This window comes from Ixodes scapularis, unplaced genomic scaffold (assembly GCF_016920785.2).
Source record: "Ixodes scapularis isolate PalLabHiFi unplaced genomic scaffold, ASM1692078v2 PGA_scaffold5__190_contigs__length_132052651, whole genome shotgun sequence".
Taxonomy (NCBI): Eukaryota; Metazoa; Arthropoda; class Arachnida; order Ixodida; family Ixodidae; genus Ixodes; species Ixodes scapularis.
In genome coordinates this window covers 6,828,044-6,846,839 of record NW_024609880.1, presented here as the reverse complement: position 1 = coordinate 6,846,839, position 18,796 = coordinate 6,828,044, and the positions used below count along the sequence as shown (strand labels likewise).

At 45.3% G+C, this 18,796-nt stretch overlaps 1 protein-coding gene and 1 non-coding gene across 2 annotated transcripts in view; one reads left to right on the top strand and one right to left on the bottom strand.

Annotated features, from left to right (window-relative positions):
• LOC115316650 overlaps positions 1-15,622 on the top strand; it is a 31,402-nt gene extending 15,780 nt beyond the window's left edge. The window contains exons 2-8 of the transcript XR_006078342.1: positions 10,583-10,940; positions 12,119-12,295; positions 13,525-13,711; positions 13,821-14,063; positions 14,126-14,297; positions 14,363-14,511; positions 15,066-15,622. This is a non-coding gene — a transcript (uncharacterized LOC115316650). The remainder of the gene's footprint in view (positions 1-10,582; positions 10,941-12,118; positions 12,296-13,524; positions 13,712-13,820; positions 14,064-14,125; positions 14,298-14,362; positions 14,512-15,065) is intronic.
• On the bottom strand, positions 13,350-18,630 carry LOC121837930 (P2X purinoceptor 7-like). The gene is made up of 4 exons (XM_042293823.1): positions 18,309-18,630; positions 18,010-18,225; positions 17,191-17,349; positions 13,350-13,587 (listed from the first exon to the last, which is right to left on the bottom strand). The coding sequence occupies exons 1-4, from the start codon at positions 18,545-18,547 to the stop codon at positions 13,584-13,586; spliced, it is 618 nt and encodes a 205-aa protein (XP_042149757.1). The 5' UTR covers positions 18,548-18,630; the 3' UTR covers positions 13,350-13,583.
• Positions 18,631-18,796: the final 166 nt, after the last annotated feature.

The following is an 18,796-nucleotide window of genomic DNA, read 5'->3' as shown; positions in this document are numbered from 1 at the left end:
GCAAATTAGAATTACAAAAACAAGCAAAAAATAACCTCCTTCATGACATTGTAGGTCGTGGCTTGAGTGGCCGTGAACTAGAGGAAGGGTGTGAGCTCATCGAGCGTTCAAGGCTGCCGCACTCCGTGTCGATGATCAATACTTCGAAAAGTATGAATATTGCAGTAAATTTTGAAGCCAATATCAAATAGCGTATGATGTGAAACTAGTACTTGATAATTAGAACATTTGTGCAGCCCTACTCATTGCACATAATACTGTACTTTCTTAAGTTTCAGTGGCATCGCCAAGAATGCCACGTGCCAGACACTTTCAGTTTCCTTTTTGAGAACAGCTCCCTTTCAGCGCAGACATGGCACGAATTGTGCACAAATACAACCTTTGGAGCAGCATGTAGCATGGTTTTCGTTCTGACGCAGTTTGGCGAAAATGGCGCAACCGTTCCACCACTGCATGTGGTACGAGTAATGAAAACTGTAAAAAAGCCTTCAACCTAATTCAAGGTTAAGGAAGCAGAGTTTAGCACAGTAAGCTCTCACTTAAGCGAACGTCGGTTGAACAAATATTTTAGAATAACAAACTTTAAAATAATCCCCGGGCATTTTCCTATGCATTCTATGCAAAAATGTTTCAGTTAAAGGAATTAACGAATTTCGGAAAAGCTCATATTTCAGCCCAACAAACTTTATCGGTGGACCAAGGATTATTTTTGCAATCAGTTCAACGAAGTTTTGTGCTCTGCAGTGCTGGTGTATCAGCACTGCACTGTATCATCGCTGGCGTTTACAACACTGCCGAGGCAAAGTGGCGGTGCGGTAGACGAAAACGAACCATGTGGTGCGTCTGTTCTTCTTTGTCATTGGTTCCGTTCGGCCATCTTAGCTTTGGGTAACAACGGCAGGACGGCAGTTCGTGTGCCCACTTTCATAATCAGTACAACGAAGTGAAAGCAATTGCCTCTATCAGACAAGCTCAAAATCCTTCAGTGTCTGGACAACGGTCAAAGGGAAGTAGACGTTGCGAAGGACTATAGGATTCCACCATGAACATTGTAAACGATAGTGAAGCAAAAGTTGAAGCTTGAAAGAGAAACTGCATTCAATCCCAACAGGAAACGACTCTGCACAAGATATTTCGAGCCAGTGGATGATGCCCTGCAGGTAAGGCATTGTCACAGCAACAAGCTGTGACAGAGGAAGTGCAAAAAAAAAAAACATAGAGTATCTGGACTGCTTTGTTACTTCTTGCACTTTAAGAGTGCCAATGCAAATGAAAATTAAGTTTTTTTTTTTTCTTCAAGATGAGAAAGTCAGCAACGTAGCTGTTATGCACTTTGTATATATTGATGTAAGTGACTCCATAAATTGCATCTCACACTTTTGACTCGATGTATGCTGTACCCTATGCTGTTCCACATTCTAGTAAATATATTCAGTTTCTTTCAGTTAAGTGAACTATTTCCTTGGAGTTCACTCAAGTGAAGTTGTACTGTATTTAGCAACGCATCATCAAAGCCAAATGTTGACTGCCACATTTGTCGCATCCATTGAAATGCTGAAAATATTATTTGAGTGCTTTCAAAGAAGAAATAAAAAACAATTCACCACAGCAATAGCCAGGAACACCGCATACGGAACAAAAAGCAGCATACCGTATTTACTCTAGTAATAGCCACACTATTTATGAATAAGGACCTTGCGCTTACTTTCCCACAGAACACATATACAGCCAATAATTGCATTGCGCATAAATAACATAGCGAATAACCAGATACAGAACACGATTCTCCATACAAATGCAATCGTCACATATGGTATCTTCGCACAAAAACATTATCTCTGTCCTGTAAACAGCTGGAATCATGCTGTCGTTCGCGGTGATTGGCAATCTTTGTGCTCTGCGGAAAAGCGAACCCTCACGTTTTCTTCATAAACAGTGCGACTCTCATTCGAGTAAATACAGTAAATGCCGTGGCATAGCAACATTGGGTCACGTCCAGCTGAAAAATGGTTGTGTCAATTTAACACTACGTATTCTTCTTCTACTTCTAATGCTTCACCCCTGTGTGCAAGAGTTGACTAGTCCATGAGAGTTGTAACAGACTATAGTCCGTTGCAACTCAAGAGCAGGAGACGGAACCCTCCCCTCTTTCCACATTGCCACAGCAAACGCTGGGGTCTGCTCTCCTCCTCCCTACCATTCACTGTACTAATAAGAAAGGGCTCCGTCTCCTGGTGTTGTGTTGCAATGGAATATAAAGCGCCCCATGCCAGATATCAGCGGCTCTGTCGGCATTCACATTGTCAGAGGCTGAAGTGTCTCAAATTGCACATGTCCATGGAAACATGTTGGGAATTATCAGGAAAGAATTGTGAGCAGCTAAAACATTACGTTGGTGCACTCCATGCCGTTGTCTGGCTCCGTGGCTTCATCAATGTCCTCGACCTCGGTGGAGTAGGCCTCCATGAGCAGGTCTGCGCACGTAAAAAACAAAGCATGAGTGTCGCTGTAACCGATAACTCCGGCAGAGTGATTAGGGGACAAGCCGCCCCTCACCTGTATAGTGCAGAAGAAATAAAAGGTTTTGCACGCATGTGATATATTTTCTGTCAGACACATAGCACATTTTTAAACCATCCTGAAGGTATTTTTAATGACCTGAAATTATATGGTGCTTTTGACATAAAGATGTGTTATGAATGCAGGCATTGCCCCCTTTATGTTCATAACCAATGCAATGAACTGGATAGGGGGTTAGGTGCATAATGGGTATCACTGCACGTACATAATGCAAATATCAATAGTCGCACCAAGAACAACTGATTTATTTATTCTTTTTATTTATTTATTATACCCTCAGGGCCGAAGCATTACAGTGGGGGTGGGCAACGGAAGTACAAAAACGCTAAAAATGGTTAGTCCGGCACAGATCATGAATAGTAACTTGTTAGTGCTTCTTTAAAGAGAACAAAATCGCCAATGGTCGCAATGGGTGAGGGAAGGCCGTTCCATTCACGAGATGTTTTTGGGATGAAAGATTTGAAAAAATATTTGAGATGGAAGTGGGTATACCAACTTTGCAGCAGTGATCGAGGCGAGATGATACGTATATGGGGGCACTGATTAGTTGCTCTTTCGAGAGTGAATTGGCATAGTAAATTTTATGAAATAAACAGAGACGGGAGATAGTGCGACAAGTGGAGAGATAGTGCGACAAGTGGAAAGAAGGGGCAGTGAGAGACTAGCTTTCATGGATGTGACGCTTGATGTACGATGGTAGTTTGATAATATAAAACATGCTGACCGCTTTTGGATGGCTTCGAGCGCTAATATGAGGCTTTCTGCACCGGGATCCCAGACCGAGCATGCATATTCAAGCTTTGGTCGCACCAGTGTTTTATAAAGTAGTAATTTTAACGATGATGGAGCTAGAGAAAAGTTACGTCTTAAATATCCAAGCATGCAGTTACTGTTATTAACAATATATTTGTTGTACAAAAAGTTAGGAACTCATTTAGAACTATATAAATTTCACAAATGACATCATGGAAGTCCTGAAACAGTTTCATCATTTAGCCACCATGTCACTAGACTGCAGAGGTTTTATGAAGCACAGCTTCTCAGCTAAGAAAAGCTCGTCATTTTTAATATGTAAGGAAACTTGCCTCTGGGGGTAACCCTGGCCCCGGTTGGCTGAGCCGCAGGGCCAGCAGCAGCTGATGACGACGGCCCACTCGTACTGGCGGGCGCTTTGGGTCTGGTAAAAGAAACCGAAAATGTGAAGCATTCATACTAAGAATCAGATGCACTGGTTACAGTAAAAGATCTAGCATAATACCGTCGGTGCTGGATCTGGCCCTGCAAAAAACTGAGCAGCTTGTAGAGGGGCCATGTCGGCTCCCTCTCATCATCTCTTCCAGCTCTACTCCGGCTGCTGTTTTTTTTTTTTGAGTTCGCGGGCGAACTTGGCACGTAGTGCCCGCCATGCCTGAATGCAGGCTTCCGAGTCTCTGCCTGCAATGGAGAAAGCAAATGCTGAGAAAAAGGAATGTCATTTTTTGGCAGGAAATAGTCATTGTATGATAGCAATCCTAATTAAACTAGGTTTCACATACGTTGTGAAGCTTAGTACCGACGTACTGTGTCCACCATGCTGATATCTGATTTACTGGAAGCGTTTACTTCACTCTGCGAATTTTAAAACACAAATGGTACTCCGAATCCTAATCTACTTGTAACTACCACCGCTGCAATAAGCAAAATTATGTCTGAAGTGGTTCGATCTGCCTACATGCTTTCTCGTCACGTCTGGACGCCAAGCAGAAGTTGATGCATCCAGAATAGCGACTGACAGCGCGAATGCCGCATCATCAGTTGCTTGCCGAAAAATAACTTGCGGCTGATGATTGAGTGTTCGCGAGATTTGCACGCTCGTGCGTTTGTTTTTCCTCGGCGTGTGCTCTCATTGTTTACCCCACGAGTACTTTTACCCGCGTTTTCTTCAAGGAATGGTAGTGTGTGCATGCGATTTCTTCTTTTTTAACGAGTTTGTGAAAACGGAACGCATATTGGTATACTTGCACGCCGCATTTATTTATTGCTTTTCTTCGGGGTGGAGGGTCATAAAAACCCAGGACACATTACATAATGAGAATCTGCCGACGGCGAGCAGCACTCTGCGAGCACGAACAGGCCGCGGCCGACGGCCCCGCGCGAGCTCGTCCGAGTCTCGACAATACGCCGCTCGGACAAACACAGTGAATCGGGATAGAGATAAGCAGTACGGTGGGTAAATATGACCTTTTAACATGTCACAGGCAATATTAAAGCGCCGAAAAATCGAGGACACGGGGAAAAACGCAACTGTTTGCTTCCTGTCTCCGTCCTTTTGGCGCTTTGAAACCGGCGTTCTGTACTGAGACAGTACTCACCGACAGCGATTCCAATGGCGTGCCAGGAGTTGGCACGCTTAACTGCGTCCTTGTAGTCCAGGCGGCGGGCGTTCCACAGCCACGGGTACTTTTCTACTTCATTGATGAGGTCCTCCTCGGAGCAGACCTCACCCGCGTACCTCGCCTCCGCCGCCATCTTGTCAGAACGATGCGACGAGGCGGGCACGTCGTGATTGGTCGGTTGTTTTGGTTGTTTCGAACGCATCGGGGAAAGTTTGGCTCGCTCCAACTCCTTGCGTCGCGAACGACACGCGCGTGCGTCCCTCCGTCGCTATGGCAACTGACGGTTGCAGACCCTTGGAACGGTCGTTTCGGTTGTTCCGGTCGTTCCGGTCGCTACGGACGCATGTGTGTGAACGGGCCTTTAGGCTTCGCTGCCGGGTAGTTCGGTTATTATCTGGCATCTTCGGGCCTAAATCGCCTAACAAACGCCAGATTTAGGCTTACTGCCCGTTAGTTCGGCAGATCTTTGGCATTTTTGGGCCAAAATCGCCAAACTAATGCCAAAGTTAGGCTTCACTTTTTGATAGTTCGGCTATCACCTGGCACATTCGGGCCAAAATCGCCACAGATGTGCCAGAGTTAGGCTTACTACCTTGTAGTTCGGCAGAGCTTTGGCATTTTTGGGCCAAAATCGCCAAACTAATGCCAAAGTTAGGCTTCACTTTTTGACAGTTCGGCTGTCATCAGGCACATTCGGGGCAAAATCGCCACAGATGTGCCAGAGTTAGGCTTACTATCTTGTAGTTCGGCAGAGCTTTGGCATTTTCAGGCCAAAAGCGCCAAACTAATGCCAAAGTTAGGCTTCACTTTTTGACAGTTCGGCTGTCACCTAGCACATTCGGGCCAAAATCGCCACAGATGTGCCAGAGTTAGGCTTACTACCTTGTAGTTCGGTTGAGATCTGGCATCTTTGGGCCCAAGTCGCCAAGCGAGTGCCCAAGTTAGGCTTCGCTTCCCGATAGTTTGGCTGTGATCTGGCAGCGACGGGCCAAAGGTGCCAAACAAGTGCCAGAACTAGGCTTACTGCCTTGGAGTTCGGCTGATGAGGTATTTGATGTACGCGGGTGGTCTTCATCTTAATTAAATAGAAATCAAGTTTTATTCGGCTGGCAACTTTATCTTATTTTGGTTGTCTCTTGATTTCTGCAGTCCAAAGGTTGGCTGGATGTTTTGACGCGGCTGGAGCAGGCTTTGCAAACGCAAATTGTGCCAGATGTTTTACTCGCGCGTAGGTACACAAGCCAATATCGGGACGCGCCGTGAGACTGGTTCGACATTATGGCGCGTTCACACCGGCGACGCGATCTAGTCGCGCCATAACTTTCATCGCAAAAGCGACCATCGCGGGCAAAAAGTGACGGGTTTTGAGCAGTCGCTTGCTGACCCGACGTTTTGCGATGCACTCTAGTCGCGGAGAGGCCGAGCCAACCAACGGCGTTCGGAGCGAGAGTTTTTGAGACGCGACTCGCCAACGAAGGCATTGGACTCGCTCATCGCTCACGCCAAATTGACCAACTAATTACTTTTTTTTTTTTTTTTTGCGATGCGATTTAGTTGGTTTGCGCGACTGCTATCCCCGGTGTGAATCCGCCTTTACAGAAAGTGCTGTGCGCACGTCTCAACAAGATATATCATTATTGAGGGGTGTCCAAACAGGACACTACAAAAGGCACGACTCCTAAAAATCGTGAAAATTGAAGCGGACGCGCCCGCTTCAAGCCCGCTTCAATTTTCACGATTTGTCGGAGTCGTGTCCTGTTTGGACACCCCTTTAGGCGGCGCATTGCAAAAGCGAGCGTGGCTCTGTGCGTGTCTTGCATCGTGATTGAGCACTGTCAAATCCTAGCGACAACAAAGTGCGGAAACGACCGTGGCTCTATGGCGCGGTTCCCGCATCACACTTGGGGGATGAAAATGAAATCCCGGAAATTGTACTATTTTAGCGTGTTGATACTTTTTAAACATTAAAAAGTGGAGACACAAAAGGGACGATAAAGACAGGACAATCTCTGAACTTTAAAGCCGCTGTACAAACGGGACGTTCTCCAGAGAAGAACCTTCTGTCCCGAAGCTGGGGGACGGGGAAGGAAAGGTCAAGCGTTGGATGAAAATAGGTTTAGAGAATGGGATTAGCCTCGGGGTGAGCCATCCTCTCGAGAGGGAGTGGGGACGGAACAAAGCTGCCGTGGGGTTCCGGCTAAAAGGTGCAAGAAAGTTAAGCTTGTCAAACGGCGACCTCGGATCCGAGGACGGGCACGCCAGAGAATTTGAAAATAGCTGCTTGATTAGCTGGACGACCCAGTGCGGTCTACTGGTTCTAGAAGGTGACTCGGAAGAAGAAAACTCGTTTTGGTCGAAAACTCTAAAAGCATTCTGGACGTGAACTCTTGCCACAAATAAAAATAACACATGCATGAAAAACTGCGAAGGCACCTAAGCTTTCGCCTATGATGTGGGAATGCGTGAGCATTACAGGCAGAGTTATGTTGGCGCAACTTGCAATAAAGAAAGAAAAAAAAAAGCTATGTTGGCGCAACGGATAGCGCGCTAGTTTCACGATCAAGAGGGCCTAGCTTCGAAACCGGGCAGAGGATGGTTTTTTTTCTCGTGTTATTTTTTTTTCGTTTTTTTTTTTGTTTGGTCGCTTCCTATCGAAAAACACTATGCACCAATTTCGCGTTACATTGGCGTTAGCCAAATCGTTTTATTTATGGCAGGGAATTCTGCCGTACGTATCTTATGTTACTATTACCAACCCTGGATTTCGTCCGGCAACCAGTTTGGGAATGACGACGCCAAATTTGTGTGATAATTTCTTTGAGGTCTAAGGCCTCGTTATCCGTCGGTCTCTAAGATTGGCTCTTCAAGTATCTTTTGGAAAAGGGTTGACGACAGGCATTTTTAAGGAGCACGTGTGTCGACCAGAGTGAACATTGCTGAAGCGCCTCTAGCGTGATTTTGGCCGTAAATAACTGGAGGCCCCGGGCAAACCAACCCAATGGAGAAAAGTATCTACCTTTCTGGTTTCATAGAGAGTTATGAAAGTCAGAAGGGAAGAATCCTACCGGCTTGCAAACGCAATCGTGTTGATAATAGCGCAAAGGAGTTTGTATGACTCTCTCTGGCGGTGCGCAGAGGGTAAAGGCACGGAAGTAATATATGCTTTTGCCCAGTCACCTCGCGAACGGTTCGTATGGGCTGCAGAGATCCATTTCGCGTTGTTTTATTACGGGATTATATCTTGATTTCTTTGTTCCTAGTTTCACAGACGGAACGAAATCGCTTTTGTCGTGTGGTGTCACGGCGGGAAGACAGAAATCAATCAGAGTACCGAAATTAGACGCTTGTGCTCGTTCTATAGCGCTTCTAAAAACCGTGCGATCACGGCTGTGTATCGTCAACATTGCATAAACTGCCGTTACTTGTACTCGTAGTGCATCGTGAGGGAACGACTATGACTGGGTAAACAGAAATAGGGAGAATGGGTGCGTGTGTTTTGTTGAAGTTCGAATCAACAAATCGAGCTTCAACGAATGCGATAGTATTGCATTCACTCAACCAGCTATATGAGTTTTCAGATCCTTCCAAGTATGCGATTCGTGTTCTGCCAGTGGTACCTCAGTTAGATTAAAAAACAAAATCCACGTAAAAAAAAAAAAAATTACGGTGACTCGAGTTGCTCCCGCGCCGAATCATGTTTCACGTAAGCGTAATTTTGGGTTCGATGCACGACGAGGGGTCTTCAATTATAAAAATATTTTGATTACGATTATTTGAGGCGCCAAAAATTTAAAGCCAAGCAGTGAAGACGATGGTGTTCTTATAAATATTATATACATTTTCCCTGCTTTCCTTTCATTCTCCGCGGTTTTACGTGTGATGAGTTTTGCTTGGCATGAGGACAGTGTTAATTGTATTTTATAATTTGCTTTTCGTTTTACAGAGAAGTGTGACCTTGTAAATATGTTGAGAATACACTGTGTGTAATGATAGTTGTTTAATAAACTTCTGGGAGCGATCGAAAAAATTTGTTTGTCCGTATAAGTGATTGGATATGCAACAAATGACATGCAACGTACACATACTTGCACGACGTTCGGCCAATACGAAGCAGACGCATCATAGAGTTTTCGCACAATATTACGTGAACGCTAGGCCGGGGCGAAACGGCTGTACGGCAATACCTGCCGGGTATCAAACGGTGGTGCAAAACTGGACAGTTGAGCGATATTGTAACCGACTTTCGGCCGGCACTGGCACGATACTGCAAAGTATTGCCGTGCTGCTTGGGAACGGAGGTGATGACATCTTACTATCGTGCTTCCAACGCTTATTTATTTTATTTCTCTTCTGGGACGCGTAAAAGAGCACTTCTGTGACACACCAGAGATATTCGAAACTTGGGCTGGCCTCTCGGCTTTCTTTACCACTTTTGGCACTTACTTGCCACTTCAGTGGGTAGCCAGGAAAGAACCAAACTTCGGCATGCCCCGAATCGACAAATTAAGATTTACTGCGGCAGTTATGGCTCAAGTCTGGCACTTACTTTGGCAGTACTGTGGCGGACCAGAGAAAAGCCAAACTCGGCGAGGCTGAAATACCGAAATTAGGCGTCGCTTTGGTAGTTATGGCTCAAGTATGGCACACTTCGGCACTCCTGTGGCGTATCAGAGAAACGCCAAATTTTGGCGTGTCCGAAATACGCAAATTAGGCGTTGCTCTGGCAGTTATGGCTGAATTATTGCATCAACTTTGGCGCTCCTCTGGCGGACCAGAGAAACGCCAAACCTTAGCACGCCCCAAATACCGAAATGAGGCGTTGCTCTGGCAGCTATGGCTGAAGTATGGCACCAACTTTGGCGCTCCTCTGGCGGACCAGAGAAACGCCAAACCTTGGCACGTCCCAAATACCAAAATTAGGCGTTGCTCTGGCAGTTATGGCTGAAGTATGGCACCAACTTTGGCGCTCCTCTGGCGGACCAGAGCAACGCCACACTTTGGCATGTCCAAAATACCCAAATTGGGCATCGCTCTGGCAGTTATAGCTCTAGTATTGCACTACTTCGGCAATCCTGTGGCGGACCCGAGAAAAGCCAAACTTTGGCACGTCCCAAATACCGAAATTAGGCGTTGCTCTGGCAGTTATGGCTGAGGTATGGCACCAACTTTGGCGCTCCTCTGGCGGACCAGAGAAACGCCAAACCTTGGCACGTCCCAAATACCGAAATTAGGCGTTGCTCTGGCAGTTATGGCTGAAGTATGGCACCAACTTTGGCGCTCCTCTGGCAGACCAGAGAAATGCCAAACCTTGGTACGCCCCGAATTCCCAGATTAGGATTTACTATGGCAGTTATGGCTCAAGTATGGCTCCAACTTTGGCACTCCTCTGGCGTACCGGAGAAGAGCCAAACTTTGGCATGCCATAGGATCGCCCAACTAAGGCTATAGTTAGGCACCGTACTTTGGCACTGATGAATGCCATGGTGCAAAAACCTAACTGCGCCAAAGTTGGGCCCTTATGTTGGCCAGACCTTTGCCCAAGTTGGGCATTCCTCTGGCGTGCTACCTGGGGTGCTTCTATATATTATACAATTCATTTACAGCTTTGATTTTAAATCTTTTTATAGTGCCGACGAGACCAACCCCCACAAAGAGCGGAAGTACATTGTGTACGAGAGATCACTCCTACGTCTCTTCAAGTTCTGCAGCCTTTGCCACTGCCCTTGCAAAACACCGATGAGAACGGATGGCACTAAACTAACGGTGACTACTGAGTGCGCAAGTGAGCATATCAGGAACTGGACGAATGAACCGGAGGTGGCTGGCAGGAGTGCGGGGAATATTGTCCTTTCCTCTGCTGTTCTCTTCAGTGGAGCGAACCCCACCGTCACGTTAAGAATGCTGCGGCTCATAAACCTCCAAGTGATGTGTGACCGCACATTCTACAGGTACCAGGAGGGGTACCTTTTGCCAGCTATAGCTGATGTAAGTTTTAAAATCACTGTTTTACAGCTCATTCTGTTGAGTTTGAAAGAACACTATGCAGACAGCAGATACAATTTTTTCTGATTTTTCTGATAGGTTTTCAATGAACAGACGCTTTAAATAGTCATATATCTGATTGCTGTATGTGATGAAAGGTTTAGAGAATACTGTGTATGTACTCGGTATTCTTTTAACCGTAGAGTAGTCTGCATGGGGTGAAATGTAAATAGAGGGTTGACGATTTCCGACATGACATATGTATAATCACCTAGAGGACAAAAGCAAATTTTGGGATGCACCGAGCAAGGGTCCAAAGCACTGAAGCAGCAGCCACACACTTGCAGCCTCCATTTAGTGCGGGGGTAGCACAACATCTAGCAAAAGCAATGCGCCCACTATCACTATTTCCTTCCGTGCCAGCTGTACATGAGTGAACTGGGTCAAAGCATTTCAGATAATTTGCTGATATATTAACAAGTTGTGCATCTATGTACAGCCAAACTTTTATTATTGAAGGATCCTTAGCAATTCCTGGTGTGTAATTTAGAAGCACTCTAGTCTGTAGCAGGGGTCGGCAGCCTGTTGCAACGGCAGGCCGAGGCATCATGAACCCGACAAGGAGGGGGTGAGGCGAAAAGTTGCGAAAGGGAGAGGGCTGCACGTTTGAACGTAAAAATACTAATAATAATTGAGGTGACGTTCATTGTTAGTGTCGGATCTCTCCCCAAAGCAGCCGTCAGAGAATGCGAGCTTAACCCACTTGGGCGTTTGTGCTGAGCTGGGCATACGCACCGTGCATGCTGCATTGTTCATGCAGCATGCACCTTCCTTCTTCATGCAGAGCCCCTCCTCCCCCTTAGGCGACAGCAGAGCACAAACTCCAGCCGAACGCTGAAGCAGCGTTCGGTTGTCAGTCAAGCACCGAGTCATTGTTATTTGTTGTCCTCATCTGTGTAGCTCTAAAGTTAGATGGTTGGGATGCCAGTCTCATCTCATCCCCGATACTTTGCCTCCTTTGTCATTTATGACAATCTATTGATTGACCAGTGGCAGCACTGATACCTTAGGTATCTGCATGGTAGCTGCACACACTCCTAACTCAGTGACATATCTGGCAATATATCGGAGGTCTACGGGTAATCCAAAAAAGCTATTCCAAATTGAGTTCTCTTACACAGGTATGGAACACAGAACAGGAAAAGCTTCTAGAAAGCATGAGGAGCGCAGGAGAAGTGCACCTGGCTGGTGATGGGCGGTGTGATTCGCCGGGCTACAGCGCAAAATACTGTACATACAGCTTCTACTGCAATTCTCTCCACAAGATTGTACACACGGAACAAGTGCAAGTTGGTGAGGTAAGAAAGTTTATTTATTTGAGCCATTCCTGTTACACAAAATGCCCTACATAAGGTGAGAGAACTAATAGAAATAGGTCACAAGGTGATTGTAGTTAAAAGGAATAAAGTCATGCATCAGACTTGTGTCCGGGGCATATACCAGATCAGAATATTAAAACGCTTGCTGTTTTGGTTTTTTTCAACATGATTTTATCAGAAAAACTCTAATTTGGCTGAGCACCAGAACAAATTTTTCTTGAAAGATATACCTCATTCATTTCCTTATGGAAAATATTGTTCCTGGTGCCTGCTTGTGCATATAGTGCTGTGTGCGTGGCAAACTTGGAAACGCACACAGCTACTACGCTGGGGAACAAGGTTCAAACACCGTGCGGCCCGGTTCCATTTTTTTGCAATGTTTGAGCTTGTGAAAAGTTCCGGACAATTCTATCGTCACCTTTTTTTTGACTGAACATTCCTGAACCTACCGAGTGTAAGAAAAGAGTGTTGATGCGCTGCTTTGGGACAGTTGCCCTGCTGTCGCATAGAGTTGGAAATTTAAAATAAGTTTTAAAAAAAAAAAAAAACTGAATTTGCAATAAAAAAAATTTACTTGTTGGAAAAACAGTCCTGGCATTTTCCGTAGCTAACCCAAAACACGGAACCCTACATAAAGTAACACTGACAGGGTATTTATGGGTGCCAAGAATTTCTTTGAAACATTATTTATGTGGGCCTATCACACAAAAAATGTTTCAGCTGGAAATCTGTCTCTTTTATGCTTAGAAACTGCCTGTCAAGATTTGGTTATTTGAGGCTAGTCTCCCTCCCTTTTAAGTTTTCATGTACAAAATATTTGGTGTGCAAAATAGTGCACACATATTTTTAAAGCTGGAGTAATGTCTTGCATTTCGGAATCACCACAAACTCTTTTATTTAAAGACAGATTGAGTGCATAGTCGCAGTGAGTGACTTCCACGACTCCTCCGACATCACAAGGCACCTAACTGGTTCTCTGGTTTTTATTTAACTTTGTTTTTTTTGTGCAAGCATGTGACTCTGGAACATAAAACCTTGGGTAGTGTCCTTACACTATAATCTAGCATTTTGCAATGACAAATTATTTTTGTTTAGTCAGTATTCTTTTCAGACAAATGATGACATTGTGAGCACTGCTATGAAACAGTAGAAGAGATAGTGGTACCAGTATTTGCTCTAGGTTACTGACTTATCTACTTCTTCGTCAGTGTGATGAGGTGAAATCCAGCTCGCAGATGGAGAAGGTGGGCTTTGTCCGAGCCCTCGACTACCTGCAAGATGAAGGCATAAACATCATGTCCATTACCACAGACCGGCACAGTGCCATTAAAAAGGAAATTGCCACCAACCACCAGACCATCACACACTTTTTTGACAGTTGGCACATGTCAAAAGGTATGTCGATAAACGACAAAAATACAGTGCAACTGTAGGAACTAACAAACATGTAGCATAACTGCTGGTGCATCATTTATTGAAAGAATCATGTAATCTACTTTGACAGGAATCACGAAGAAGCTCACAGCAGCCAGTAAGCGACCTTCCAACAAAAAACTAAAAAGCTGGGTTCAGCCCACCAGCAACCATCTCTACTGGTGTGCTGCGGTTGGTGAAGGAGATGAACCAACGGTATTGGATTTGTGGCATACGATTAAGCGGCATGTTGTGGATCTTCATGATGGCCACGAAGGTCACCTCACTCAGTGTCTGCATGGTCCCCTGACAAACAAAGAGTGGCTTAGCCAAGGTGAGCTTTTTGTTTCTGTTGTTTAAATGCATCCAGAAAACAATGCGTCATTTTTTCCTCAGGATCACCAGCCTATGAAGCATTTCTGAAAGTGGTGATGGCACCAACATTGTTGCGTGACCTCAAGAAAGTGTCACCATCATGCCAGACATATGGACTAGAGTCGTTTCACAGCGTCCTAATTAAATTTGCACCGAAGTCGCTTGCTTTTTCGTATGAGGGAATGCGTGCCCGGTAAGCCAGTGTGTAATTTTTTTATATATGTTTGCATTGCCTGACACTTGACATTTCTTTCCCAGTACCTACCTCGCCATTTTGCACTTCAATGAAAATAGCAAGCGACTCCAGGCCCAAACCGCTGAGGGAGAAGACAGGTGGCATGTGAAGGCCCAAAAAGCCCGGAAAGATCACCTGGCAGCGTTCCCCCTCACAACGGAGCCAACGTACGGTGAGCTGCCTCAAGAAACTCTTTTTAGAGTAATCTGCAGTTCACTTCAACATGAGAAGCTATTCTGCCCACATGAAGCAAGCTGTACTCAGTGCCTAATGGGCTACAGCACGTTGGGCACTTTATGTGCTTAGGTGCATAAAACACCAATGTGTCAGACATTATTTGAACCCTGGAGAGTGGGGACAAGGAGGACAGCACGAGCACAAATCTCCAAACAGACTTAACGTTTATTCCACGCTTTACGACTCTATATAGGTATGTACGCAAAGAAGGGAATTCAAAAGACCAAAAAGCAACACGACGTCCCACTGCTGCATAGGGATCAAGCTTGGTGCAATGAATGTTCTTATAGGTGTAGCCTCTCCTGCATTTCTTGTGCTATAACACACCGTACGTAAGCTTTGTGAATGCAGTAAAGTTTACTGCATGGTTATGATAGTTGCAAGAATGCACTTCGAGAAAGTGCTCACTTACTTTTGCCTTCAAGACTACAGCACATACCTTGTGAGGTAATATATAAATGTATAATACAGTGCTCCCTCCTTTTGCAGAGTATGTGGACACTTTGTTCGACGAAGTATTGGAACGGCTCCAGCGTCTGCCATCGTTCAGGGAAGCCAACGCTGAATTCTCAACACTCCCCCCACCACCTCCACCCATGATTGCAAGGGTGCAACCGAGGCCCTCCAAACAAAACCTCGTAGCAGTCCACAAGTCACGGTTTGGGAAGAATTAAGTTTGACACCATCCGCGCCACTGCGGGCACTGAGCTGCGTGTCGATTGCCGGCTAGCTTTGTTTGTGTCCTAAGTACTGCAATCTATTGAAGAGCTGCATGTCAAAGTAGAAAAAAAGAATGTGTGTAATTGTTTGTCAGATTCTTTTCTGGTTATGTTGGGCATTCTGCAGTGCAGCATTCTTAATCCTCGTTTTTTTTTTAATCATTGTAAATAATGTTTTTATGTATGACATATTCGAACATGCAGTTATTTTGTGCTGACATAAATTTGTTCCAGGTGATGTATAATGTAAAGGGCTGTGTATCTCTTCAGTGCAATGTGTGTTCTATGTTCATGGGTGCTGTACTAAAGGTTCTTAGAAGTTAATACTTTCTTAGGTTTTTTTTTTTTTTTTTTGTTCTTGTTGGCACCTTTTTTGTGTGAAATGTGAAAATCGAGTAATAAATCAAGAGCTGCTGGCATGAATTTAGCAGCGCCAAACTACAACTCATAACCAGCATTTTTCTCTTGCTCTGGTGCGAACTGTAATGGGTATAAATTGTCATTCCCTCTACAAAAGATGCGGATGGCTGGTTGGTTTAGAACTCAATTTGCAACAGTCACATAATGAAAATGCAGCACCAAAGGTATGGAAGCTTTAATAATGGCCTCAACAGAAGACCCGTGATAAATGTGCCAAGAGGCATTTGAGGTGCATTATTTCAAGTTAGTTAAATTGTGTACGGGCAGATTTTAAAAGAATATTCCAGTTTCTCGGTACAAAAACTAAGCTCTAACCACTACTTCCCCTAGATCATTTTACAATAACATAGCTTGTGAGCAGCTCAATTAGAGGGAACCTCAAGTGACTCTGTCCCTAATTTGCAAAGAAAGGTTCCTGCCATTATTTTCAGGAGGAGGATGTCTGCCCCATAAAAAACCTTCTGACCATCATAATCGATAGACTAAAGGTTAGTAAGTATAAATAACCATATCACTGCAAGGGTTGCACGGTATTACATATTTCGTCAGAATGCTTTCTAAGGAATTCTGGTATTTCTGCATATCAATGCACTCTATACTCCATTCAGCCCTGAGCTGAAACCGTGGTAAAAGTGACACTCTCGTTGGACCAATCATATGCCTCTCTTTCGCTGCATGATCATGCCCTAGCCCATACCCACGTGCACCAAGCCAGTTGCCAAAAGGTAGGCGGCTGATCAGTTCAGCGGACACGTAGCTCCAATCACAGTCTTAGATTAGGGGCGAAGAATGTGTGATTGTTTAGGTTTTATTTTGGCTTCACGACAAGTTGTTACCAACTTCTGCCTTGCCTGAACGCTGCAGAACAAAAACGTTGCAAAGATGTTCGAAATAGATATGGGTCTCATGAAATGAACTGACGCGCTTTTAGCAAATGCGTCACGGACAATGATAAATGATAAGGGAAGAAAAGTTCTTTCGAGGGGAACATTGGAATTCTGGATACATTCAACTGTGCAACCCTATTATTGAGCTTCAACAAGCTTTAGAAATGTGCGCAGTGAGAGCCTCAATAAGGTAATGCACCAGTGGCATAATCCACATTTTTCAAAATGCTGCAAGATTGTTTGGTATGAAATAATGAGAGCACTTGGAAAAGAAGGCGAAAAAGCTTCTTTGTAGGATCGGAGGACAAGACACTACCCGAAACTGGCAGAAAGGTGATGGGAGAACTCAGTCTGGGTCACTGCAGCTCAATGGAGCCAACAGGATTAGATTGCCTTGCACAAAGCAATGTCGTCGCTCCCTTGTGCAGCGCTGTGTTCATACACACCCGGCATATACGCACTATGTATTTTTGAAAAAGGTGTATTGCTTTCTCCCTTGAGGTGTGGTACGTCTGTATCAGTGATGCGAGAAGGGGTCCGGAAATTAAATTTTGAGGTGACAAAAAGAAAGAAAACAATTGTACGTACCTTGGGAATCGTGGATATCGGAATCCTGTGGTGCTTTCGCTGGGGAAAGCATTCCGGATGGCACCGACGACGCATGAAGGCAAGACGAGTCTCCTCCCTCTGCCCAGCCTGCCCCATACCCAGCGTACAAACCGCCGAAATGCAGTGTACCGGTAGAGCCTAAAATTACGATAAAACGAAAATGAGAATACTTTATCCAATTTCTTTTTTATCAGAATTTTTCAGCACTAGCGAAGTGTAACAACATGGGACAAGGATGTTTTGCTGGCAGCCAGCAGAACCTGGGAAAAAAAAATTGCCAGCACAAGCGTGTTGGCAATTTGGCCACTCCCTCGCCTCCGTTCACGCTGCTTCATGGCGACAGTCTGCGGCTGCGCATTACAAAAATTGACCCACTTGGCCCAAGCCCTGCTGTCCTCATTGCCCTGCCCTGCCCTGCCCTGGCCCCTGCTCCCCTCCCCGCCCCTCCCCTCCCTCCCCCCCCCCCCCCTCCTTTCCTGGTAAGGGAGGTCCATACGACTTCAGCGACGTTTCGTCGAAAACATTTTTTTTTCGTGATAATTGTAAAAAAGAAATATGGAAATATCGCCAAATGTGATAGATAAAAAAAAAAAAAAGTATGCACATTCTTGGGATCGAACCAGTGTCCGCTGCGTGTGAAGCAGACGCCTCTCCGCTGAGCTACTCTACAGCTGTAATATAAGATTTATAATTCGTTTTATACTAGACCCAATGGGGGACAACTGCAAGCAATTTTTTTTTTCCGGGTTGTGTCGGCTATCGGCAGGGTATCCACTTCCTAGGGGCATAATAGCTTACCTGTGGGTCTCATTTGGCATAGGCAGCTTCCTATCGTGCAGCTCGAAGTAGGCTAGTTTCAACATCGTAACGTTGAGGCAGACGAGGGGGAACTCCACGTTCGTAGTGATGCAGCCGGTCGACTGCAGGGCGAAAAGTTTGCTGCCAACTTCTCTGCAGCAAAGGCATTCTCCGGGCTCGAAGTCGGGCAGCACCACGCATTGGCCACATTCGCACCTAGTAAAGAAATCGTACGCGTGCATATTCAATTCGATGTACGCACTTCGTGCTTGACGTTTGCGCGTTTTTCAAGCTCTTACCAATTTGTGTTCGTAAGACGGACGATGTCTTCAGCCACGAGAAGGGGCGACGACTCGGCGACGTCTTCGTCCAAATCGGCTTGCTGGTCGGGCGTATCGTATGGGACGAATCCCAATTGTTTTGTTCTGGCCAAGATTTCTCTCTCGAAGGAAGAAAGATTCGCCGGTACCGCGAACGAAGTAGAAGCCGCACGCCCGTCGCCCGCTGCCATCGCCGTCCAGCACGCTAGACCCACCATACGCGAGACGACGCCATGTTGGGAACTATCTACGCAGTGAACGCACAGAAGGCTTCCGGTTGTCTGTGCACCTTTTTTTTCAATCAACGTTATTACAGCTTTTTAGAAGCCACAAAAAATGGGTTTCATATTTTTTTCTATTTTTAATACTGAGTGTGTGCATTCACTGGCCTACGACTTTGGTTAAATTTGGTGGTCGCATCGATACCTTAGAAAACGGCCCGTGACCGCGGAAAAGAGAGTGAGCGA

Excerpts from the sequence above, each read along its gene's own strand:
- LOC121837930 (XM_042293823.1), bottom strand. The coding sequence starts at position 18,547 with ATGGTGGGTCTAGCGTGCTGGACGGCGATGGCAGCGGGCGACGGGCGT. Across the intron at positions 18,226-18,308 it reads CGTCTTACGAACACAAATTG|GTGCGAATGTGGCCAATGCG; the intron begins GTAAGAGCTTGA and ends TTTCTTTACTAG. Across the intron at positions 17,350-18,009 it reads ATGCCAAATGAGACCCACAG|GCTCTACCGGTACACTGCAT; the intron begins GTAAGCTATTAT and ends TCGTAATTTTAG.